This window comes from Tursiops truncatus, chromosome 1 (assembly GCF_011762595.2).
Source record: "Tursiops truncatus isolate mTurTru1 chromosome 1, mTurTru1.mat.Y, whole genome shotgun sequence".
Lineage (NCBI taxonomy): Eukaryota > Metazoa > Chordata > Mammalia > Artiodactyla > Delphinidae > Tursiops > Tursiops truncatus.
The window spans coordinates 118,775,613-118,801,957 of NC_047034.1; the positions used below are offsets into that span (position 1 = coordinate 118,775,613).

Below are 26,345 nucleotides of genomic sequence, written 5' to 3' on the forward strand. Positions count from 1 at the left end.
CATCTATCATGTTCCCTTCTTAGCTTTTCATTTTGTATGTGGGGAAAGTCACTGTGAAATCTAATGTAAAAATCTAATAAACCAATAATCCAACCATTCCTAAGAGAGTATGATGAAAAATAACTTAGATTTATTCCATAAATCTGTGATTATGCTATATGGTTTTATATGATACTTCTTATCCTGTATTTCATAATAAATAAAGGCTAAAATAGCATAATATTTTTAATATACTAGTCAAAACAGTTTCAAGTTGCATTTATATATTTATTGAGATAGATATTATCAGCTGTGAATTATATGTATCTGCAGGAAATTTAATTCCATGCAAACTTCTCCTTGCTTCTCAGCATCATTCTCATGTTTGTCCCCAATCACCCAACAGATGTGTGCTCAGTGAATATCCATCATTTTATTATTAGCCTAAGCAAAGCAGGAATATAAACTCATGTATTACAGAAGTCAGCAAACACTGTATTAGCTTTTGAATATAATCTGAGGTAAACTACAAGGATTTAGGACAGGACACCATTTAGTTAAGTAGGATGAGAACTGAAGTAGGTGTCAAGAGACTGGGTCCTCACCTCATCCTGTTGCCCCAGAGCTTTCAATTTCAGGAGAATCATTTTACATCCCTGGGTCTCAGTTTCTTCATCTGTAACATGAGGGTGTGAATTACCATTAAAACAGACTTTGAACTCTGAAATTCAATTATTCTCTACATTTATCACACCATACTTTTTATTCAGCTTCATCTCAGAGGATGTGGCAATTTACCTCTCTGAAATGAACAGTCGTTAGAATTTAAAGATAACACATTTGAAAGGACATAAAAGATCTTATTAACCTTTAAACTATCAAAATAAACCTCTTTGGAGTGGGTGGGATTTAGGAAGTTTCAGTGCTTCCTGGCAGAGGTTGAAGCTTCTTACTTTGACCAGCATCAGCTACTTAACTGCACTAATTTGTCTTATATTTGACTTTCTAACACTGCTTTCTCTGATTTTTCCCTGTTCGACTCTCCAATTTATAAAAATGCATATAATTGTTCTGCTGCTGTTGCTGCTTTTGCCTGCTTTGGCTGCTGCATATACAGGTGAAGATCTGGAAAGAAATGATGGATCTACAGAAAAACCCTACTTCATAACCCCTACCCTGCACGGAATTCTGAACAAGAAGCAACTAGTTCCCCAGAAGCAGAAAGAGTAGAAAAGCTCCAAACAGTGCCATTCATTTTTAAGTAGAAGTTTTGTAAATTAGGTCATTTGTATTTGAAAATGATGCTTTTAAGTAATGTGAAATTTCAGTGCTTATTCCTAAAAAGCGAGAACTTGGTACCATCTGAGGTATCAGGCAATTGATGACAGTAGCCTCTGTGAACTAGGATACTTTATAGTGGTCCCAGCTGAAGAGCGAGGTGTAAATGTCACACATTTTTTTAAAGTCTATAGCTGAAAGTGTTTCCAAAACTTTTATAACTTGGCATGCTGTTTCCCATTGCAGCATTTTGATAGCCTTTCTTTTTATAAATGTATATTTGTAAAGGGTATTCAGGAAATTTTTGAAAGCACTATAAATGTGTAATCAATTAGCCATAAAAAGATTGATTTATAGTTAACCAGCATATGGTACTAAATTTGTAAATATGGTGCTATGGTTATATTTATACTGTTCAAGCTAGTGGACAACATTCTAAACTGTGATTAAACTTGTATTAATGGTTCCCTAGGAAGTATATTTCAGTAAGTGATTCGAGACCATAACAAACATATAGACGTTAATGTTATACAGGTTCCATAGGCTGCATTACTAGGTAAAACTTACTGTGGAACCTTCATAGGCCATTTTGTTTTAGTGAAATTATATCTATAGTGAAGTTGAATCTGAGTTCTGGAATGTCATTTCCAATAATATGAACCTCTGGCCACCATGAAAATATTCTGAGCAGAACTGAGATGGCCACATAACTCATGCCATTTGTCTGTAACCCAAATAGAGATAAATCCCTATTTTCCTATGCCCATCATATAGAAAATGGGTATGGATCTGTTTCAGAAGAGTGATTATATCTGTTATGAGTTTCTAGATTAAAGAGATGATGTGGATTTTTTCTATAAAAAGTTTAACTTTAGCTTAACTTTCGGTGAAGAAAGAGAAAAGATAAGAAAGACACTTCAGATTTTACCCTAAGGAAATATTAGCCCTTCATAGGTACCTCATCTTGTACCTTTACAAGAGGCATACTGTAGGTTAGGAAATCTCTTCCTGAAGGGTTTAGGAGGAGAGTTACTTTCATACTCCACCCTTGCTGGCCAGAGCAACAAACCAGGCTCTGGCGTAGCAAAGCATGAATCAGACACTCACGTACTTTGCCTATCCATCTCCTATGTGCAAGTGCATATGACATGGCAAACAGTGTAACAATGTACCCCAAAAGGAGCATTGAATCAATAGTATCCTTTTGGCTTTTACACTAAGTTTGTATATAAGGATTACTTATGTCTTGACAGAAAGGAACATGTTGATCTAACATTTTGATCTGATATATGATCCATGTATCCAAGAAGAGAGTCAGAAATGTATTATTGTTATAAATATAAATAGTAATTTATTTAATGACCCTGAAGTGTGGGAACCTAGATTTAGACTGACTTCATAGCAGCTTAATAGCAAGAAGCTAATGAATAGGGGAGATTTTCAAAATATTGGTCCTTCTATGGCCACCGTCTTGCTCTTGGCTTGCTTTCTTGAGATTACTGTAATCAAAAGTGTCATTTGGCTTCATACCTTGGCTAATACCTTCTTCACTCTCATGCTCCTTGAAGTATAATTCAGAGAACAGTGATAACCTATCTTTCTAGATAGTTATTATTTTATTATTCAGTAATACAGGGTTCACAACAAAAATCTAGTAAAATGGTTACCTCTAACTTAAATATTGAAAAATTATAAGGAATAAGTCCCCTTTTAGGAGTAGTTGAAAAATTCATAATGATGAAACAATTTTAAATTTTTTGTGTACGTATCAGAATCACTCTGAGAAATTGTTATAAATATTGATACATGTGCCCCCACCCCCACCCCAAGAGAGTCTAAGTATTTGGGTGTGGGGCAGCTTGTGAATTATTATAAAGTTCTCTAGTGATTCTGATACACATAAAAGTTGGAAAATCACTTGCATAAAATATAAATCAACATGTGTGAAATCATTTGGCCTATTTTTTCCTTATAAGCCTGGCTGTTCTAGGAGTTAGAAAATTGAGAAAGACAAAGGAGATTAATTTGGAGAATTCTAACAATCATAACTTCTGTATTTTAGATCCTTGGTACTAGATGGGGGCCCATGTTTTAAATGCTTAACATTTAAATCTGCTGATTAGACCAGAAAATTCTCCACAGTAAAAGTATTCACTGAACTATATGGAGATAGATACATTCTAAACTTGGCTATATTTTAATAATATAACCCTTGGTTGCAAAATCATAGGAAAAGCAATGTCGTTTGGTTCAATATTCTTAATAAATATTCTTTAAAAATCTCTAAGTATAGAAGTTTTAACTATATTATGTGCTTAATTCTAGTTAGAAAAAATATTTTTCATTAATTACTTCTTTGTATAATTGAAATATAGAGAAAAATGAGTTGAGAAAAATTTAAAAGCCACTTTCTTATAAAGAAATTAAGATAATAACTGAAAAAACAGAGCCATACTTCTAAAAATTTTGGGTTCAAAGATTTAAAATATATTGAAAATTTACAAATCTTTAAAAAAAAAAAAAACTGTACCACCTAAATTGTTGCTCGAAAAACAAAAGCAATCTTGAACTAATATGGTAACTTAGAAGGCAAGTTGAATACATCATACTTTTTAGGAATTTGAAGGTGAATTTAGAAATTCCTCATACATCTTGTTTTTTGTGTAGTTACATCTGCTCTCTAAAAGAAGATAAAACTTATTTCCTTAATCATGCAGCTGAGAGGCACGTGCTATTGGCAGAATCAGACCTGGTACACAGAATGAGATAATATCTTATTGATATAATAACAAGGGCTGATTGTTTTCTCATAGTTATGTTTACAATAATGTTGATGCCAAACTATGCTGTTTTTTAGAATAACATTTTGAACTGCTGTAAAGCAAGTATGCAGCAGATGGCGATGTTACTTCTCTTACAGTTTTGCTTTGATATTTACCCTGTGCCATTCTTCCTCCTAGTGGAAGATTTAGAAAGAAACGATGGTTCTGCTGAAAGACCCTATTACATGAGTCAATCTCTGCTGAAGATTTTGAACGAGCAAAATGCACAAACTAAGAAGCAGTAGAAGTGCAAACTCTGGTCATCCTGCAGCGGTGTTACCTTTCCCTCATCTGCTGTGTATGTGCTACACTTGTTTCATAAGTGCTTTGTGTATGGAACACTGTATTCACGACCTTGTTGGCTTTTATTTGCATGTTTTATACCAAAGCTTATACTGTAATACGTGAAGCCATCAGAAGTTGCAAGGGAATTGTTAATAACACGGAACATTTTTTATACTAAGATCTTTTGTTTTGTAATTCATTTTTAAATAGAATGGCTAGGATGTTTTGAAAATGCTAGTGAATATGTTAATATTGTTTTAAATATTAGATTGAAAAATGATACATTATTTAAATTGGTAGCTCCTAATATATTTTTAAAATTACAACTAAAAGACTTCTGCAGGGAAAATTGGTAAACAAAGTAAAACAGAAGATTTTAAAGTTTTCCCCACTCCTGTTTGACAATAAATCGGTAAAAGGAGCGCCACATTCCAGATTTTGCTCTAAGTATAGACTGTTTCCTATTAAACAAATTGTCAATCATCCAGCCTTTACGACTTAGTCCTCTCTGACAAAGTGCCTTACTGGCTGTTTAATATTACCCAGCTTTTGTGGGCAAGTTTACACACATTGTTAAAAAAAAAAAAGAATCCTGCAATGTTTAGTGATTAAAACAAGTCTTCTTGCATTTGTTTTTTTCTTAGCTCACTGGTTGAAAACCATTTGTCATTTCAGTATGTTTGATATCCTCACTATATAGACTACATTTTGCAGCATAAACAATTTCCCTTGCGCCTAGTGGACATTCATGAATGTGTACTACACGCAAGAAAAAAACCTGAAAGGACACTTGTTAGGTTTGTTTTTTTACTAAAAATGAGTTTAAAATGTAATCTTTTCTATGATAGATATTTGAAAATACAATAGGTATAAGACTACATTTCTCAGTGTTTTACACAGATTGGAAAGGGAAACTTGAAGAAATTACAAAGGGAAACTTTACCCCTAGAAAGGGTGCTCACAGATGTCATGTACTGAATAGCTCCATTTTAAATGATTGTTTATTATCATCAATGAGCGTTCTATGTATGTTATTTCCATTTTCTAACTTTTGATATGAAATAATCAGTTTATTCATGTTACTTTTTATTGTGCTAATATGAACAAGAACATAATTTCTAATTCAATTTTAAATAATTTTATTAGTACTAACTTTAAAGAAAATGATTTCAGTTTGTTACTCAGTGTTACAGAAAGAGTCCATAAAACATTCACCCTAAGGGAATGTCAATCACACAATGATAATTTGTGAAAGCTTTGAGACTCTATAGTAAGTTCCTAGCAGTTTATCTATTATATTTAAATGTGACTTTGGATATTCTTTTATGCCAAAAACGAACTCATATGAGCACAAGACAGTCTGAGCTCTATAGTCAGTATGCTTCTGCTGTGCAGAAATATTAGGAACATATTGTCTAAATATCTTTGATAACTAAACTGTTTAATATTTAATGAAATTTGTTGTTACTCATTGTTTTAAATCTATTTGTTTTTTCTTCTAATAAAGATTTAGATAAGAAAAAGCTCTTTGCTTTTTTATTTCTTTAAGCTAGAAAAACCCATCTATCATCATGACAAAATCTCCTCTGTATCAAATATCTAGGTTTTTTTTTTAAATCTAGATTTATCTTTAAACTTGTTTTCCACTTTTTCTCTAGCTGTGCACTGATTGCCAAACCAAATAACTGAAGCTGATAATTTATACAAAGTAAATAAGTCAAAGCTAAATGGATAAGAAATGGAGTTTTTTAAAAACCCAAACAACAGCCTAAATTAGTTAGTTGGTCTTTGTTTTAATTTGCCAAAAGTTTGCTCAGTCCCACATTTGGTTTGGCCAACATTCATAAGAAGCAAACCTCATCATTTTAAAGGCAGGGATAAGTTTACAGAATATAAAAAATGTGAACACAAATTAATAATACTTTCTAAGGCAAGATTAAATGTCCCTATCGCTGGTTTAGCTCAGGCTAAAAATTTTCTTAGGTTCGGATATTCCTTAACAAATCTATGAGTCTATTTTAAAATTGAATTAATTATATGTTAAATCTTCAAACTTAATTTTTCTTTAAAATTTAATAGGTTTCTTTAAATGAAAACATAAATGTTGCAGTTTTCAAGGTTGTTTTAAAATGTCCTATATTGGGACTTCCCTGGTGGCGCAGTGGTTAAGAATCCGCTTGCCAGTGCAGGAGACACAGTTTCCAGCCCCGCTCTGGGAAAATCCCACAGGCCCCAGAGCAACTAAGCCCGTGCGCCACAACTACTGAGCCTGCGCTCTAGAGCCCGCAACAAGCCACAACTACGGAAGCCCACGCGCCTAGAGCCCGTGTTCCGCAACAAGAGAAGCCACTGCAATGAGAAGCCCGTGCACCACAATGAAGAGTAGCCCCCTCTCGCCACAACTAGAGAAAGCCTGCGTGCAGCAATGAAGGCCCAATGCAGCCAAAAATTAATTAATTAATTTTTTAAAAAATAAATAAAATGAAATAAAATGTCCTATATCTAATAAGATGTTTGTTAATATAGCTACTGGTTCTTTTCTTATTTAAAATAAAAATATCATTTGGTTTCCGGAAGAAATCCAAACCTGCTTTATATTTTAATAAGTCCCACTTTTAGATGATAAAGCACTGATCATATTTGTAAATAAATTGTTTGAAATTGGACTATGACTGATTTGATTTTTCTATGTGCCTAGAAAGTTTTAAAAAGAGTTTGTGAAATCACACTATTAAAGGTTCTGTAGGATCATCAGGCGTAATGCAGTTATTATTTAAAATAATATTGGAAAGCAGGCTGTATGCAACAATTCCTTATTGTTCTTTTACTATATAGTTGACCAGCACTCATTCCAATGTATGTTCTTTCACTTTTACAAGTGGTGCCTCAGGAAATTGCTCTTAAACTCTAACCAGGCATAGCAATTATCTTTAGTATTATCTGACTCTGGATGCTTTATAAATCAGTCTTTGTTGGCATAAGATATGGGGACAAAATTGAACAAAAATCATTATTGCAGACCATGGATATGAAATGGTGTTGACATATTTTCCAGTTTCTTGCAAATATTATCCGTAGATGTTTGCAAAGGTTTGTATTTTAAAAACATAGCTATATGATTATACGAATACAATTGAATAAATCATGGATGAAAAGAAATATCTTACCAATATAGCAAGAATAAATTACTTCTCCAAAATTACTTTCCATATACCATGTCTCTAGTCTTGGGGCTAAAATGGGTATTGACGATTTCTCTCAGGACCTAGCTTCATTGCTAGTGAATCAAAACCCAGAAAACAAAGCCAACCCCCATTAAAACAAATGTAAATTCATTTATTCATGAAAACTGAGTACCACTTTATGCAAGACTTGGACATCAGGATGATGTCACAGTCACGGACCCTCTTAAAATTTATCAGGCCAAACTGAACTGTTCTTTCCCCCATTTATGACTTTCCAATTGCTTAAAATGAAACAGCCAAAATAGTATAGAATCTGGCAATATCTTCTCTAATGGCTTCTGTGCTGGGACGAATGGGGACTGTTATGTGACGCATTTAAAAGCAATCAATTCAATTTTACTATTTGAAGTCACTAGCTATTTTTTTTAACACCTTGGCTCTTTTTTTTCCAGTCCTTTTTTCTACTGTATGATTTAGAACAATTTAAGCAAATGGATAAAACAATCTTGTGAACAAAGTAAAATGCCCTTCCACCGATGACTCAAAAACACGGGCGTCTTCATATTCTGGCCTTTTACATGGTACTAAGAGCATCGTGTGTTAACAAAGGTGGGAGAAGCTTATCAAATGAAAAGATGTTTTCATTTTGCATATAAATTAAAGTGAGCCTGGACTTGATCACTGTTAGAGTAATCTTGAAATTTCCACATTCTTCCAGCCAAATGAATGTGTGCTGCTGCATATGTGTAAGCAGTGCACAGAAAGAAGAAAATGAAGGTAAGATGTTGGGAAAAGCACTGGTGTTCAAGGACAGAACAGAAAAAGCTAAGGGTATATAAAAATATATCTCTAACAGGATCTAAGAGGGCAATGTTACAGAAAGCAGGGTGCCTTCTGAATGCAATTCATAAATCTATTGAAAAAAGAAACAACACATTTGAAGCCAGTAATTAAAAATATTTTTCAGTTTTCTGGTAAACAGCTTTGAAGCAGACTATGTTACAGTAAAACTAATCACACAGATGTATTTAGCCCAAACAAACAAAAAAGAATGATGTCTCAACATGATTTATGATGAAGGGATTAAAAAACATTTGCCTAGGGAAGATATCAAGATGGCAGAATAGAAGGATACAGAACTCACCTCCCCCACCATGAACACATCAAAAATACATCTACATGTGGAGCAATTCTCACTGAAAATGAATTGTAAACTGGCAGAAAGAATCCTGAAAAACTAAGGCTGTAAGAAAGATCTACATGATATCAGGTAGGAAGTGGTAAGAAGAGATCAGATCAGGACCTGTGCCCCTGAGAGGGAACTCAGAAGATCATGGAGGTTACAGGGCAGAGATCCTCTCTGGGGAGTAAGTGGTTAAAGGTACATACTGGGCACCCAAGCCCTGGGGTTTGACACTGGGAAGACAGGTCCCCTTGGCTGGTTGGAGGACAGTGAGTGGGACTAACAGGAAGGCTGTGGGAAGCCCGGACTCTACTCATGAAGAGTGCACACATGCTTGCTTACTCCCAAAACAGGGCAGAGATGGCAGACTGAAACTGCAGGGGACACTGGCCAGTTTCCCTCAAGGCTGGTGTAAGCCCCAGTGTGAGCTGAGCACCAACTCTAGCCCCACTTGCTTCATGACACAGCTCCACCCTGGGGTGAGGGCTGTTGTGGCTGAGGTGAGATCTCAGCTGTGAGGCACAGAGGCGGCTCAGACCTGGAGCAGCGTCTGAGTGGGGCAGTGGGAGCCATCACTGGTGCTTACACTGGCAGAGCATCAGAAGCGGTCCAGGTCTCCACCTAGGGCTGCCACAGCCCACACCCCGACCCATGCCAAGTGCCTGCACCAGCCCCACTGGATCTGCAGCACAGATCCACACTAGGGTGAGGGCTGTAGTGGCCAAGGAGAAAACTCAGTTGTGAGGGACAAAGGTAGGTCAGACCCAGAGAGGCATCCAAGTGGGGCAGGGGCAGCCCTTACTGGTGCTTACACTGGCAGAGCATCAGGAGCGGTCTAGGTTGCTGACTGTAGCTAAGGCCAACATAGCTTGTGCCCAGACACACAGTGAGTGCCTGGGCCAGCCCCTCTTGTTCCAGCACTACTCCCCGCTGGGACAAGGATGCGAGTGCTGGGACTGGGGAAAGCAGACACTTAAAAGGAATGGAGCCAGCTCAGACCTGAACCTCAGGGCTTCTGCTCCAGCAACTTGGGACCTACCCCCACCCTCAATAGGGTGGTGCTGATCACTGAGCAGAGGAGAAGCCCTGACTCACACCTGGATCTTGCCTGAGCCCCTCCATCTCCAGCCTTCCCTCCTACCAAGATGACAGATGCCAGCACACGCTGGGGGAAAACATGACTCATCCTCATATCAGATCCTGCTCTCCCACCAAAGCAATTGAGCACACACAGACTGTATAGGGAAACTCCCACACAAGGACACCCCTTCAAGACTGCAATAGGTAACTGTTTCACCTAATTTCATAGAGACAGAGGAAGTTAAGCAAAATGAGGAGACAGAGGAATTTGTTTTAATCGAAAGAACAAGAAAAAAAAACCTGAAAAAATAAGTAATAAAACAGAAATAAAAAATTTACCAGATAAAGAGTTCAAAGCATTACTAATGAAAATGCTAACTGAATTAGAGAGAAGAATAGATGAACACAGTGAGAATTTTTAACAAGGAACTAGAAAATATAAAAAAGAACCAGTCAGAACTGAAGAATACAATAACTGAAATGAAAAAGACACTAAAAGGAATTAACAGCAGATGAGGTGATACTAAAAAATGTACCAGAAGATAGAATTCTTCTATTCTGGAAGATAGAATAATGGAAATCACCCAATCAGAACAGCAAAAGGGAGAAAAAATGAGAATAGTTTAAGGGACTTCTAGGACAAAATCAAGTGTACCAACATAGGGGTCCTAGAAGTGGAAGAGAGAGAAAAAGGGGTCAAAAAATGTATTTGATTAAATTATGGCAGAAAACAACCTGAACCTGAAAAAGGAAACAGATATCCAGGTACAGGAAGCATAGAGGGTCTGAAACAAGATAAACCCAAACAGATGCACACCAAGATATAACATAATTAAAATGGCAAAATTTAAAGATAGAGAATTCTGAAGGCAGCAAGAGAAAACAAAGAGTCATATACAAGAGAACCCCTACAAGGCAATCAGCTGATTTTTTGGAATAAATTTTGCAGGCCAGAACAGAGTGGCATGATATATTCCACATGATGAAAAGGAAAAACTTGCAACCTAGGATACTCTACCTAGCAATATTGTCATTGAAGGAGGTAGACAAAGAACTTCTCAGACAAGCAAAACTAAATGTGTTCATCAGTACTAAACCTACCCTAACAGAAATGTTCAAGGGTCTTCTCTAAGTGGAAAAGAAAAGGCTACAACAAGAAGTAAAAATCTGTAAGAAAGGAAAAATCCCACAAGGAAAGGCAAATATATAAAAAAGGCTGATGAACCACTTAAATAAGCTAGTAAGAAGATTAAAAGACAAAAAATTTAAAAAGCAAATACAACTATAATAAACATGGAAGGGATAAACATGAAAATGTAAAATATGATATCAAAAACACAAAATGTGGGGGAGGGGAGTAAAAAATGTAGATATTTTAGAATGTGTCTGAACTTAAATGACTACTAGTTTAAAATGAGTAGATATAGTTATAAGTCAATATATATGAACCCTGTGGTAACCACAAATAAAAAACCTAAAATTGATACACAAAAACTAGAAAGAAAGGAACACAAGGATACTGCTAAAGAAAATCATCAAACCACAAGGGAAGAAACTAAAAGAAAAAATGAACAGAGAAGAACTACAAAAACAACCAGAAAACTAGTAATAAAATGGCAGTAAGTACATAGCTATCAATAATTACTTTAAATGTCAATGGACTAAATGCTCCAATTAAAAGACATAGAGTAGGTGATTGGTTAAAAAACAGGAACCATCTATCACCTCACACTGGTCAGAATGGCCATCATCAAAAAGTCTACGAATAATAAATGCTGGAGAGGGTGTGGGGGGTGGGGGAAAGGAGCCCTCCTATACTGTTGGTGGGAATGTAAATTGGTACAGACATTATGGAGAACAGTATGGAGGTCCCTCAAAAATTAAAAATTGAGCTGCCATATGATCCAGGGATTCCACTCCTGGGCGTATATCTGGAGAAAACTATAATTCGAAAAGATATACCTGAACTCCAATGTTCACTGCAGTACTATTTATAATAGCCAAGACATGGAAGCAACCTAAATGTCCAATGACAGAGGAAAGGATAAAGAAGATGTGGTATATTTATATACAAAATAGAATATTAATCAGCCATAAAAAAGAATGAAATAATGTCATTTGCAGCCACATGGATGGGCCTAGAGATTATCATGTTAAGTGAATAAGTCAGACAGAGAAAGACAAATATAATATTGCTTATATGTGGAATCTAAAAATATGATACAAATGAACTTATTTACAAAACAGAAATAGACTCACAGACATAGAAAACAAAGTTATGGTTACCAAAGGGGAAGGGGGGAAGGATAAATTAGAGTCTGGAAGTAACACATACACACTACTATATATAAAACAGATAACCAACAAGGACCTAGCACAGGGAACTATAGTCAATATTTTTAATAACCTATAAGGAAAAAGAATCTGAAACAGAATATAAATATATGTGTGTGTGTGTGTGTGTGTGTATATATATATATATATATGTCACTCTGCTATATACCTGAAACTAACACAATGCTGTAAATCAACTGTACTTCAATAAAAAAGAAAAAGAAAAAAATAGATATCTAGAGGACATTCCATCCAAAAACAGCAAAATACACATTATTTTAAAGTGTACATGGAATGTTCTCCAGGTTAGATCACATGCTTGGTCACAAAACAAGTCTCAACAAATTTAAGAGAATACAAATTATATCAAATTAATTTTTTCTAACCACAATGGTATGAAACTAGAAATCAACTATAGAAAGAAAAACGGGAAAAGAACAAACATATGGAGACGAAACAACATGCCACTAAAAAACCAACAGGTCAACAATATAATCAAAGAAATCAGAAAATATCTTGAGACAAATGAATATTAAAACACAACTATACAAAATCTATGGAATGCAGGAAAAGCATAAGAGGGAAGTTCATAGTGATACAGTCCTTCCTCAAGAAACAAGAAAAATCTCAAACAACTTAACCTACCACCTAAAAGAATTAGAAAAAGAAGAATAAACAAAGCCCAAAGTCAGAAGAAGGAAGGAAATAATAAAGATCAGAGAGGAAATAAATAAAATGAATATTAAAAAACAGTAGAAAAGATCAATAAAACCAAGAGCTGTTTTTTTGAGAAGATAAAAAAAATGGAAAAACCTTTAGCCAGCCAAGAAGAAAAGAGAGAGGACCCAAATGAACAAAATAAGAATTGAAAGAGGAGAAATGACAATTGATATCACAGATAAAAAAAAAAAAATCATAAGAGAATACTAAGAACAGGCCACCCCCTCCTGCCCTGTTCTCTTTCTGGTTGGGTCAGACCTGGCTGGCACCATGAGTACCTGGCAGAGGCTGAGGGAGAAAGAAAGGGGGGATAGGGAGGAGGAGGAGGATGCAAGAAGTAGGAGCTGAGCAGCCCTCCTGGGCCACAAACAGATACCCAGGAATGGAATTGCTGGATCTTTGAAAATTTCCAGAGATTTGGTGTAGATAGGAAAGCTATCAGAAAGACTATAGCACTATTGTACTGTATTTGCTGTTTTTCCTGCAGCTCAGCTGAGGAAGAACCGAGCTGACCTCTATTTCTGGATTATTTACTTCCTACTGGCTAATGAAGATTTTTATTTGGAGAATTCTGTTGTACAGAGCCTGAAGTCATCTATGACCCATAACAAGAGCATGCATTTTCAAGTGTTAGTTAGATTTGTGTATCAATAAAATTTTCCTGAAAGAAAATGTCTGAGGATTGGAGACAAAATAAAAGAGTAGAACGACTTGAGCTCACCTCCTCTCATGAAAACACCAAAATCACAACTAACTGCTGAACAACCATCGACAAAAAAAGACTGGAATATACTAAAAAGATATTCTACATCCAAACACAAAGAAGAAGACACAATGAAACAGTAGGAGGGATGCTTTTGCAATATAATCAAATCCTATACCTGCTGGGTGGGTGACCCATAAACTGGAAAATAATTCTATCACAGAGGTTCTCACACAGGAATGAAAGTTCTGAGCCCCATGTCAGGCTCCCCAGCCTGGGAGTCTGGCATCAGGAGGAGGAGCCCACAGAGCATTTGACTATGAAGGCTAGCAGTGCTTGAGTGCAGGAGCTGCACAGGACTGGGGGAAACAGAGACTCCACTCTTGAAGGGTACACCCAAGGTTTCACAGGCACTGAAACCCAGGGCAAAGCAGTGACTCCACAGAAGCCTGGGTCAGATCTACCTGCAGGTCTTAGGGGTCTCCTGGGGAGGCAGGGGTCAGCTTTGGACCACTGCATGGGCAAGGACACTGATGGCAGAGGCCCTTAGGGAATATTCCACAGTGTGAGCTCTCCCAGAGGTTGCCATTTTGGCACCAAGGCCTGGCCCAAACCAACAGCCTGCAGGCGTCAGTGCTGGGATGCCTCAGGCCAAACAACCAACAGGGTGGGAACACAGCCCCACTCATCAACAGAAAGGCTGCCTAAAGTCATTCTGAGCCCACAGCCACCTCTAGGCATGCCCTTTGACATGGCCCTGCCCACCAGAGGGACAAGATTCAGCTCCACTCACCAGTTGGCAAGCACCAGTCACCCCCACCAGGAAACCTGCACAAGTGTCTGGACCGACTTCACCCACCAGGGGGCAGACACCAGAAGCAAGAAGAACTACAATCCTGCAGCCTGTGGAAATGAGCCCACAAACACAAAAAGTTAGACAAAATGAGACAGCAGAGAAATATGTTCCAGACGAAGGAACAAGATAAAACCCCAGAAGATCTAAGTGAAATGGAGATAGGCAATCTGCCTGAAAAAGAATTCAGAATAATAATAGTAAAGATGATGCAAGATCTCAGAAAAAGAATAGAGGCACAGAGCAAGAAGATACAAGAACTGTTTAATAAAGAGCAAGAAAGTTTAATGAACAGAGATGAACAATACAATAACTGAAATGAAAAATACACTAGAAGGAATGAATAGCAGAAAGATGAGGTAGAACAAATAAGTGAGCTGGAAGACAGAATGATGGAAATCACTTCTGTGGAACAGAATAAAGTAAAAAGAATAAAAAAAAATGAGGACAGACTCAGAAACATCTGGGACAATATTAAATGCACCAATATTTACATTACAGGGGTCCCAGAAGAAGGAGAGAGAGAGAAAGGGCTTGAGAAAATATATGAAGAAATAATAAACGAAAAGTTCCCTAACATAGGAAAGGAAACACTCAGTAAAGTCCAGGAAGTGCAGAGAATCCCATACAGGATAAACCCAAGGAGGAACACTGCAAGACACACATTAATCAAAACTGACGAAAATTAAAGACAAAGAACAAATATTAAAAGCAACAAGAGAAAAGCAACAAATAACATACAAGGGAATCCCCAAAAGGCTATCAGCTGATTTTTCAGCAGAAACTCTGCAGGCCAGAAGGGAGTGGCACAATATATTTAAAATGATGAAAGGGAATAACCTACAACCAAGAATACTCTACGCAGCAAGGCTCTCATTCAGATTCGATGGAGAAATCAAAAGCCTTACAAACAAGCAAAAGCTAAGAGAATTTAGCACCACCACACCAGCTTTAAAACAAATGCTAAAGGAATTTCTCAAGGCAGAAAAGAAAAGCCCACAAGTAGAAACAAGAAAATGATGAATGGGAAAGATCACCAGTAAAGGCAAACATACAGTAAAGGTAGGAAATCATCCACACACAAATATGATATCAAAACCAGCAACTGTGAGACAAGGAGAGTACAAATGCAGGATATTGAAAATGAATTTGAAATTAAGAGACAAACAACTAAAAACGATCTTGTATACATATAGACTGCTATATCAAAACCTCATGGTAGGGCTTCCCTGGTGGCGCAGTGGTTGAGAGTCCGCCTGCTGATGCAGGGGACATGGGTTTGTGCCCCGGTCTGGGAGGATCCCACATGCCGCGGAGCGGCTGGGCCCATGAGCCATGGCCGCTGAGCCTGCGCATCCAGAGCCTGTGCTCCACAACAGAAGAGGCCACAACAGTGAGAGGCCCAAGTACCGCAAAAAAAAAAAAAAAAAAAAACCTTATGGTAACTGCAAACCAAAAAACTACAAGAGATACACACACAAAAAAGAAAAAGGAAACCAAACAAAAGGCCAAAGATAGTCACTAAATCACAGGAGAAGAGAACAAAAGAGGAAGGGAAGAAAAAACACCCACAAAAACAAATCCAAAATAATTAACAAAATGGCAATAAGAATATCTATATCAATAATTACCTTAAATGTAAATGGATTAAATGCTCTAACCAAAAGACATAGACTAGCTGAATGGATACCAAAACAAGACCCATATATATGCTGTCTACAAGAGACCCACTTCAGACCTAGGGACATATACATACTGAAAGTGAGGGGATGGAAAAAGATATTCCATGCAAATGGAAATCAAAAGAAAGCTGGAGTAGCAATACTCAGATAAAATAGACTTTAAAATAAAGATTGTTAAAAGAAAGGAAGGACACGACATAATGATCAAGGGATCAATCCAAGAAGAAGATATAACAATTGTAAATATATATGAACCCAATATAGGAGCACCTCAATATATACGGCAAATGCTAACAGCCATAACCGGAGAAATCGACAGTAACAATAATAGTGGGGGAGTTTAATACCCCACTTTCATCAATGGACAGATCACCCTGACAGAAAATGAATAAAGCACAGGCTTTAAATGAAACATTAGACCAGATGAAATTAATTGATATTTAGAGAACTTTCCATCTGAAAGCAGATTACACATTCTCCTCAAGTGCACATGGAACATACTCCAGAAATGATCATGTGCTGGGTCACAAAGTGAGCTTTGGTAAATTTAAGAAAACTGAAATCATATCAAGCATCTTTTCCAACCACAACGCTATGAGATTAGAAATCAACTACAAGAAAAAAACACAAACAAGTGGAGGCTAAACAATTTGTTACTGAACAACCAATGGATCACTGAAGAAATCAAAGAGGAAATCAAAAAATACCTAGAAACAAATGAAAATGAAAACATGGCAATCCAAAAACCCATGGGACACAGCAAAGAAGTTCTAAGAAGGAAGTTTATAGCAATACAATCTCACCTCAGGAAACAAAAATCTCCAATAAACAACTAACTTTACACCTAAAGAAACTAGAGAAAGAAGAATAAACAAAACCCAAAGTTAGCAGAAGGAAAGAAATCATAAAGATCAGAGCAGAAGTAAATGAAATAGAGACAAAGAAAACAATAGAAAAGATCAATGGAACTAAAAGTTGGTTCTTTGAGAATATAAACAAAATTGATAAACCTTTAGCCAGACTCATCAAGGAAAAAAGGGAGAGGGCTCAAATCAATAAAATTAGAAATGAAAAAGGAGAAGTTAAAATGGACACCACAGAAATACAAAGGATCATAAGAGACTACTACAAGCAACATGTCAAAAAAATGGACAACCTAGAAGAAGTGAACAAATTCTTAGAAAAGTACAATCTTCCAAGACTGAACCAGGATGAAATACAAACATGAAGAAACCAGTCACAAGTACTGAAATTGAAACTGTGATTAGAAAACTCCCAACAAACAGAAGTCCAGGACCAGATGGCTTCACAGGCGAATTCTATCAAACATTTAAAGAAGAGTTGACACCTATCCTTCTGGAACTGTTCCAAAAAATTGCAGAGGAAGGAACACTCCCCAACTCATTCTATGAAGTCACCATCACCCTGATATCAAAACCAGACAAAGGTGCCACAAAAAAAGAAAATTACAGACCTGATGAACATAGACACAAAACTCCTTAACAAAATACTAGCAAAATGAATCCAACAATACATTAAAAGGATCATACACCATGGTCAAGTGGGATTTATCTCAGAGATGCAAGGATTTTTCAATATCCACAAATCAATCAGTGTCATACACCACATTAACAAGCTGAAGAATAAAAACCATGTGATCATCTCAATAGATGCAGGAAATGCTTTTGATAAAATTCAACACCGATTTGTAACAAAAACTCTCCAGAAAGTGGGCACAGAGGGAACCTACCACAACATAATAAAGGCCATATATGACAAACCCACAGATAACATCATACTCAATGGTGAAAAGCTGAAAATATTTCCACTAAGATGAGGAACAAGACAAGGATGTGCACTCTTGCCACTTTTATTAACATAGTTTTGGAAGTCCTAGCCACAGCAATCAGAGAGAAAAAAAAAAAAAAGGAATCCAAACTGGAAAAGAAGTAAAACTGTCACTATTTGTAGATGACATACTACTATACATAGAAAATCCTAAAGATGCTACCAGAAAACTACTAGGGTTCACCAATTAATTTGGTAAAGTTGCAGGATACAAAATTAGTACACAGAAATCTGCTGCATTTCTATATGCTAACAACAAAAGATCAGAAAGAGAAATTAAGTAAACAATTCCATTTACCATTGCATATTAAGAATAAAATACCTAGGAATAAACCTACCTAAAGAGACAAAAGACCTGTACTTCAAAAACTATAAGATGCTGCTGAAAGAATTAGAAGATGACACAAACAGATGGAAAGATGTACCATGTTCTTGGATTGGAAAAATCAATATTGTCAAAATTACTATACTATACAAGGCAATCTATAAATTCAATGCAATCCCAATCAAATTACCAATGGCATTTTTCACAGAACTAGAACAAAAAATGTTTAAATTTGTATGGAAACACAAAAGACCTCAAATAGCCAAAGAAGTCCTGAGAAAAAAAAACAGAGCTGGAAGAATCTGGCTCCCTGACTTCAGACTATACTACAAAGCTACAGTAATCAAAACAGTGTGGTACTGGCATAAAAATAGAAATATAGATCAATGGAACAGGATAGAAAGCCCAGAAATAAACCCACACACCTATGGCTAATTAATCTACAACAAAGGATGCAAGAATATTCAGTGGAGAAAAGACAGTCTCTTCAATAAATGGTGCTGGGAAAACTGGAGAGCTACATGTAAACGAATTAAATTAGAACATTCTCTAACACCATACATAAAAATAAGCTCCAAATGGATTAAAGACCTAAATGTAAGACCTGATACTATAAAACTCTTAGAGGCAAACATAGGCAGAACACACTTTGACATAAATCACAGCAATATTCTTTTTGATCCACTTACTGGAGCAATGAAAATAAAAACAAACAAATGGGACCTAATTAAACTTACAAGCTTTTGCACAGCAAAGGAAACCATAAACAAAATGAAAAGACAACCCACAGAATGAGAGAAAATATTTGCAAATGATGCCACTGACAAGGGATTAATCTCCAAAATATTCAAACAGCTCATGCAGCTCAATATCAAAAAAACTAACAACCCAATCAAAAAATGGGCAGAATATCTAAATAGACATTTCTCCAAAGAAGACATATAGATGGTCAAAAAGCACATGCATAGATGCTCAATATCCCTAATTATTAGAGAAATGCAAATCAAAACTACAATGAGTTATCACCGCACACTGGTCAGAATGGCCATCATCAAAAAGTCTACAAACATGGGGCTTCCCTGGTGGTCCAGTGGTTAAGACTTTGCCTCCCGATGCAAGGGGTACAGGTTCAATCCATGGTCAAGGAGCTAAGATCCCACATGCTTTGCAGCCATAAAACCAAAAACAAAACAGAAGCAATATTGTACCACACTCAATAAAAACTTTTAAAATGGTCCACAGCAAAAAAATCTTTAAAAAAAAAGTCTACAAACAATGCTGGAGAGGGTGTGGAGAAAAGGGAACCCTCCTACCCTTTTGGGGAGAATGTAAATTAGTACAACCATTATGGAGAACAGTATGGAGGCTCCTTAAAAAGCCAAAAATTGAACTACCATATGATTCAGCAATCCCACTCCTGGGCATATATTCAGAGAAAACCATAATTTGAAAAGATACATGCACCCCATTGTTCATTGTAGCACTATTTACAATAGTCAAGATATAGAAGCAACCTAAATGTCCATCAACAGAGGAATGGATAAAGAAGATTTGGTACACATATACAATGGAATACTACTCAGCCATAAAAAAGAATGAAATAATGCCATCTGTAGCAACATGGATGGAACTAGATATTATCATACTAAGTGAAATAAGTCAGATATAGAAAGACAAATACCATATGATATCACTTATATATGGAATCTAAAAAAATGATACAAATGAACTTATTTACAAAACAGAAACAGACTCACAGACATAGAAAACAAACTTATGGTTACCAAAGGGGAAATGTGGGGAGGAGGGATAAATTAGGAGTTTGGGATTAACATAAACACAGTACTATATATAAAATAGATAATCAACAAGGACCTACTGTATAGCACAGGGAACTCTACTCAATATTTTGTAGCATCCTAAATGGGAAAATAATCTGAAAAAGAATGAATGTATGTATGTGCATAACGTAATCACCTGAAACTAACACAACATTGTAAATCAACTATACTCCAATATAAATTAAAAATTAAAAATAAAGAATACTATGAACAGTTATATGCCAACAAATTAGACAACCTAGATGAAATGGACAAATTTCTAGAAACATACAGCCTGCCAAGACTGAGTCAAGAAGAAACAGACAATTTGAGAAGACTGATCATTAGAAGTGAGATAAAATCTGTAAAAAAAACAAAACAAAACAACAACAACAAAAAAAAATCTCCCTGCAAACAAAAGTCCAAGACTGGGTGGCTTCATTGGGGAATTCTACCAAACATATAAAGAAGAACTTATACCTATCTTTCTCAAACTATTCCAAAATATTAAAGAGAAGGAAACCTCCCAAATTCATTCTATGAGAACACCATTACCCTGATAACAAAATGAGGCAAAGATATACACAAAAAGAAACTTACAGTCCAATATTTCTGATGAATACATATTCAAAAATCCTCAACAAAAAATTAGCAAACCAAATCCAACAAAACATCAAAGGGATCACACACCATGGTCAATTTGAATTATTTCCAGGGTCAGAAGGATGGTTCAACACATGCAAATCCATCAATGTGATACACCATATTAACAAAAGGAAAGACAAAAACCACATGATTATCTCAAGAGATGCAAGAAAAATCAATTGAGAAAATTCCACATCCATTAATGATTAAAAACTCTCATGAAAGTGGGTATAGAGGGGATGTATCTCAACATAATAAAAGCCATTTACAACAATCCCACAGCCAACATAACACCCAACAGTGAAATGCTAAAGCCTTCCCGCTACATTCAGGAACAAGGTAAGGAAGTTCTAGCCACAGGAATCAGACAAGAAAAAGAAATAAAAGGTATCCAAATTGGAAGGGAAGAGATATAATATTCCCTGTTTGCAGATGACATTATATTATATAGAGAGAACTCTAAGGTATCCACACAAAAATATTAGAACTAATAAATGATTTCAGCAAGGTAGCAGGTTAATATACAGAAATTAATATACAGAAATCTGTTGCATTTCTATACACTAATAATGAAATAATCAGAAAGGGAAAGTTTAAAAAAATCCCATTTAAAATCATATCAAAAAATAAAATACCGGGCTTCCCTGGTGGCGCAATGGTTGAGAGTCCACCTGCCGATGCAGGGGACACAGGTTTGTGGCCCGGTCTGGGAAGATCCCACATGCCGCGGAGTGGCTGGGCCCGTGAGCCATGGCCGCTGAGCCTGCGCGTCCGGAGCCTGTGCTCCGCAACGGGAGAGGCCACAACAGTGAGAGGCCCGCGTACCACAAAAAACAAAACAAAACAAAACAAAAAACCTAGGAATAAACTTAACCAAGGAGGTGAAGACCTATATGTTGAAAACTATAAAACATAAAACATTGATAAAGGGATTTGAAAATGATACAAAAAATGGAAAGATATCACATGTTCATGGATTGGAAGAATTAATACTATTAAAATAGCCATACTACCCAAAGCAATCTACAGATTTAAGGCAATCCCTATGAAAATACCCATGACAATATTTTACAGAACTGGAACCAGTAATCTTAAAATTTATGTGGAACCACAAAACACGCCAAATTGCTCAAGTAATCCTGAGGAAAAAGAACAAAGCTGGAGGTATAACTCTTCAAAACTTCATATACTACAAGGCTACAGTAATCAGAACAGCATTGTACTGGCACAAAAACAGACACATAGATCAGTGGAACAGAATAGAGAGCCCGTAACTAAACCCATGCACCTATGGTCAATTAATCTACAACGAAGTTCACAAGAATATACAATGGAAAAAGACAGTCTCTTCAACAAGTGGTGCTGGGAAAGCTGGACAGCTACATGTACAACAATAAAATTAGAACATTCCCTTTCATCATATACAATAATAAACTCAAAATGATTTAAAGACCTAAATGTAAGACATGATACCATAAAATCCTAGAAGAGAACACAAGGGATTAATATCCAAAATATACACACAGCTCATACAACTCAGTGTCAAAAAACAATCAACCCAATCAAAAAATGGGCAGAAGACCTAAACAGACATTTTTCCAAAGAAGACATACAGATGGCCAACAGGCACATGAAAAGATACTCAGCATCACTAATTACTATAGAAATGCAAATCAAAACCAAAAAGGGGTATCACCTCACACTGATCAGAATGGTTATTATTTAAAAGTCTACAAATAATAAATGTTGGTGAGGATGTGGAGAAAATGAACACTTGTACGCTATTGGTGGGAATGTAAATTGGTGCAGCCACTGTGGAAACCATTATGGAGGTTCCTCAAAAAACTAAAAATAGAACTACTATATAATCCAGCAATTCCACTTCTGGGTATATATCTGGAAAAATCTAAAACACTAATGAGAAAAGATACATGCACCCCAATGTTCTTAGCAGCACTATTTACAACAGCAAGACATGGAAGCAACCTAAGTGTCAATTGATAGATTAATGGATAAAGAAGATATGGTATATATACAATGGATTACTCAACCATAAAAAAGAATGAAATTGTGCCATTTGTACCAATATGGATGGAACTGAAGGGTATTATGCTAAGTGAAATAAGTCAGAGAAAGACAAATATCATATGCTATCACTTATACATGGAATCTAAAAAATAAAAGAAATGAATATATATAGGAAAAAATAAACAGACTCACATATATAAAAGACAAACTAGTGGTTACCAGTGGGGAGAGGGAAGAAGGGAGGGGCAAGACAGGGGTATGGGATTAAGAGATACAAACTACTGTGTATTAAATAGATAAGCAACAAGGATATATTGTACAGCACAGGGAAATACAGGCATTGTTTTTAATAAGTTTAAATGGAGCATAATCTATAAAATTATTGAATCACTATGCTGTACACCTGAAACTAACATAAATTGTAAATCTACCTCGATTAAAAAAATTTTTTTAAATAAGAAACATTTGCCTCTCTTGTAAGTGTTCTTGCATGTCAGTCAAAGCTTTGCTGTCATGATGAGCTGGTGTAATTCTTCCTTTTTCCTCTCAGCTATTAAGATGTATTCACTTTTGAACCTTCTCACTTCCTTCACTCCATCTCAGTCTCTCTTTTATCTCATTTTCCTTTGCTTATAAGAAATTGAGGCTCTAATAAGGTCTTTGGAAGGAAATGGAGATGCAAGAAGCAAAGGAAGAATGATAATGAAGACAACTTGGTTTGTGCTATGGAGTGGCAGGTTCAAAGTATGGGTTCTGAACAACACTAGGGCATCAGGAAAGTGATAGAACCCAGGAGTAGAGCAGAGTGGCATTAGGATGGGCTTTTGAATCAGACCAGGTAAGATTTGATTTCAAGTCACCCTGTTACTATGTGACCATGGGCTAAGTGTTTAACTGCTCCGAGGCTTTCTTTTCTGAACATTGAAACTAACCCCCTCCTCACAGTGCTACCAGGAAGATGACATGAGAGCTTGCGCATCGTGCCTGTTTTTGAGGACTTGGTACATAGAGCCCTGGTAGCCATCAGCAGTGTATTCTCTTGACTGAGGACTTTCAGTGCCCTTGATGGTTTGACTTTACGCCCCTGCTATGCAGCAGGCAGCTTCCATGGGCCTCTCTGAGAAGCTAGTGAGGGGCATCCATCATACCAGTGGGGACCCCCTCCCAAGCCGGAGTCAATGTCTTCAGAACATGGGTGGCTCTGACTCCTTCCTTGGAGCTTCATTCCAAATCCTCCATAAGATTTCTTCAACAAAGCTGGAATTCTTGGGGGCACTTATGACAGACCCCTTTTTGAGTAGCCGAGGGAATTCCACTGAGATTTCAGCTCTTCTGATTTATACTTACTATTACCTTCTTCTTTTATTTTAAATTCCGGCATTAAACCAACTGTGTGAAGTTGGCAAAAATGGATGGCATTTCTACGGTCCCTTAAAACTTTGTTCTCTAAGTAATTCTGAAAACTGAATAACATTTAAATTTAATGTGGTAAAATTAAGGCCATGGATTTGCACTTTACATATCTGGGTGGTAGCTTTTCTCTGCAAACCCTGCTCTATGAGTCTATGTAGGTCTGTTGAAAGATTTCTTGCCTTCTGCTTCCCTATGCTGGGTTTCTAGGTAGGAAGCATTGGATAAACTGCAGGTTTTAGGCCTTTCTTGAAGACTGTCTATTTCAGCCTCTAGGATGGTTCCTGTTTTCCTGAGGTGGAACAAGATGGTTCCACCAATCTTAAATAAAATCAGCAGAGAGGAAACCATGCTTAAAGTAGCAAGAATCCCGATTCTTTTGGTGGGTCCTAACTAGCTTTTGGTGGCTATAAAAAAGAGGGACTTCCCTGGTGGCACAGTGGTTAAGGCTCTGCACTCCCAATACAGGGGGCCTGGGTTCGATCCCTGGTCAGGGAACTAGATCCTGCTGCAACTAAGAGTTTGCATGCCACAACTAAGGAGCCCATCTACCGCAACTAAAGGAGCCCACATGCCTCAACTAAGGAGCCCATGAGCCGCAACTAAGCAGCCCGCCTACTGCAACTAAGACCTGGTGCGACCAAATAAATAAATATTTTATAAAAAAGAGAGAAAAGAAAGGAATGGCTAGAAACCATTTTATGCCATGTCATTTAAATAATTACAGTGCTTATTTCAACTCACCAGGTAAACTGATGAATAGGCAAATCATTCACCATCTACAGCATGAAACCTGAAACATCAGTGTGTTTTTGGTAGGTGGGGTCAAGAGAAATCAAACAAGTAGAAGATTTTAGGAATTATACAGTTATGTTCTTTTTCATATGGTTTGCTTGGAGCATCAGGGTATTTTCAGATTGCTAACTTAGCATTTATGTGATAGAAAGAGATAGAGAATATCTGAGCACAAAATATCCTCCCCACCTTATACAAAAAGTAGATGTTAAGATAAAGAAACAAAAAACCTGGTACAAAATATATTAAACTTTAACAACGTTCCTGTGTTTTCCTAATTTATTATGTGTAAATTATTTCTTGAATTTTTAAAGTTAATCTTTTTTGAAAAACAGAGTTGCTTTATTTTTGCTGCTATTCAGAACTTAAAAAAATAATAATTTTGGTTTGCTCCTGACGCAATTTGTTGGTTCTTGTTGTTTTGCATATGTTAGTCTTGGGCATGTAAATTGCTCTTGAACTGTTTCTACCAAGTGTGGGCTATTATGAAACAGTCACTCTCAAATGGTACTTAATGGAACTTAAAAGCAGAAAATAAACCACAAGTAGGGAGGACCCTTGATGGGCCTTGATTGCCTCAAAGCACTGTGCCTGCAGTGTGTGTGCCTGCACCAGTACAAGAGGTACAAATGCATGTGTGTTAGGAAGGTGGTATGGTGTGTGTGCCCGGCACACAGCAGAGTACACGAGTAGTGCATCTATTGCTACTATCTTAGGAATACAGAAACAATCTCTTTCTATCTCTTTATAAGACCCTTAGCCAGATAGCAAAATTACTTTAATGTTAAGAACAGAAACAAGAACTGATCAAAAATGTTTCCCATTACGTTCTACTATACATTCCCAAACCACTGAACAGCCTCATTAGGTTTATAACATGGTGATATTAGAGGGAAGACCTCTACTGCTGCAATCTTCAAAGGGGAGATTCACAACTATGGCAGTGCAAGCTGTTTGGCTGTCATTTGTTCCCCAGCCAGCTTTTAGCTGAATTTACATTAACGTGTGCCATGTGTATCTCATGCAAGCTCCAGAGAATTGGAATTCCTGCCAGTACCACCCAGTCAGCCCTTGAAGAAGTAGCTGCTTGAGCCAGGCTGTGCTTACATCCGTGCAGAACTGCTTCAAGAATTTTTCCCACCTGATTCCAACCATTTGACTATCAGCCACCTATGAGGTGTCCCAGTCCACCAAGACCCCAGAGTACTGGTAATGGTACTCACAGATGCAAAGGCATGCTAATAGATTCTGCCACCAGATCTTCTCTCAGATTTGAAAAAAAATCAACTTGATAGCTACTAAACTCTTTCTGGATGGGTGGCAATGTTAAAGATTTAAAAGCATAATAACTTGCCCCGGCCCTATACTTT

At 36.7% G+C, this 26,345-nt stretch overlaps 1 protein-coding gene across 4 annotated transcripts in view; it reads left to right on the top strand.

Moving 5' to 3' along the window:
• SLC44A5 (solute carrier family 44 member 5) overlaps window positions 1–5,888 on the top strand; it is a 383,428-nt gene extending 377,540 nt beyond the window's left edge. For all 4 annotated transcript variants that reach the window (XM_073788302.1, XM_073788306.1, XM_073788299.1 and 1 more), the window contains one exon: window positions 4,218–5,888. In XM_073788302.1, coding sequence (XP_073644403.1) covers window positions 4,218–4,324 — 107 coding nt within the window. In that variant the 3' untranslated portion in view covers window positions 4,325–5,888. The remainder of the gene's footprint in view (window positions 1–4,217) is intronic.
• Window positions 5,889–26,345: the final 20,457 nt, after the last annotated feature.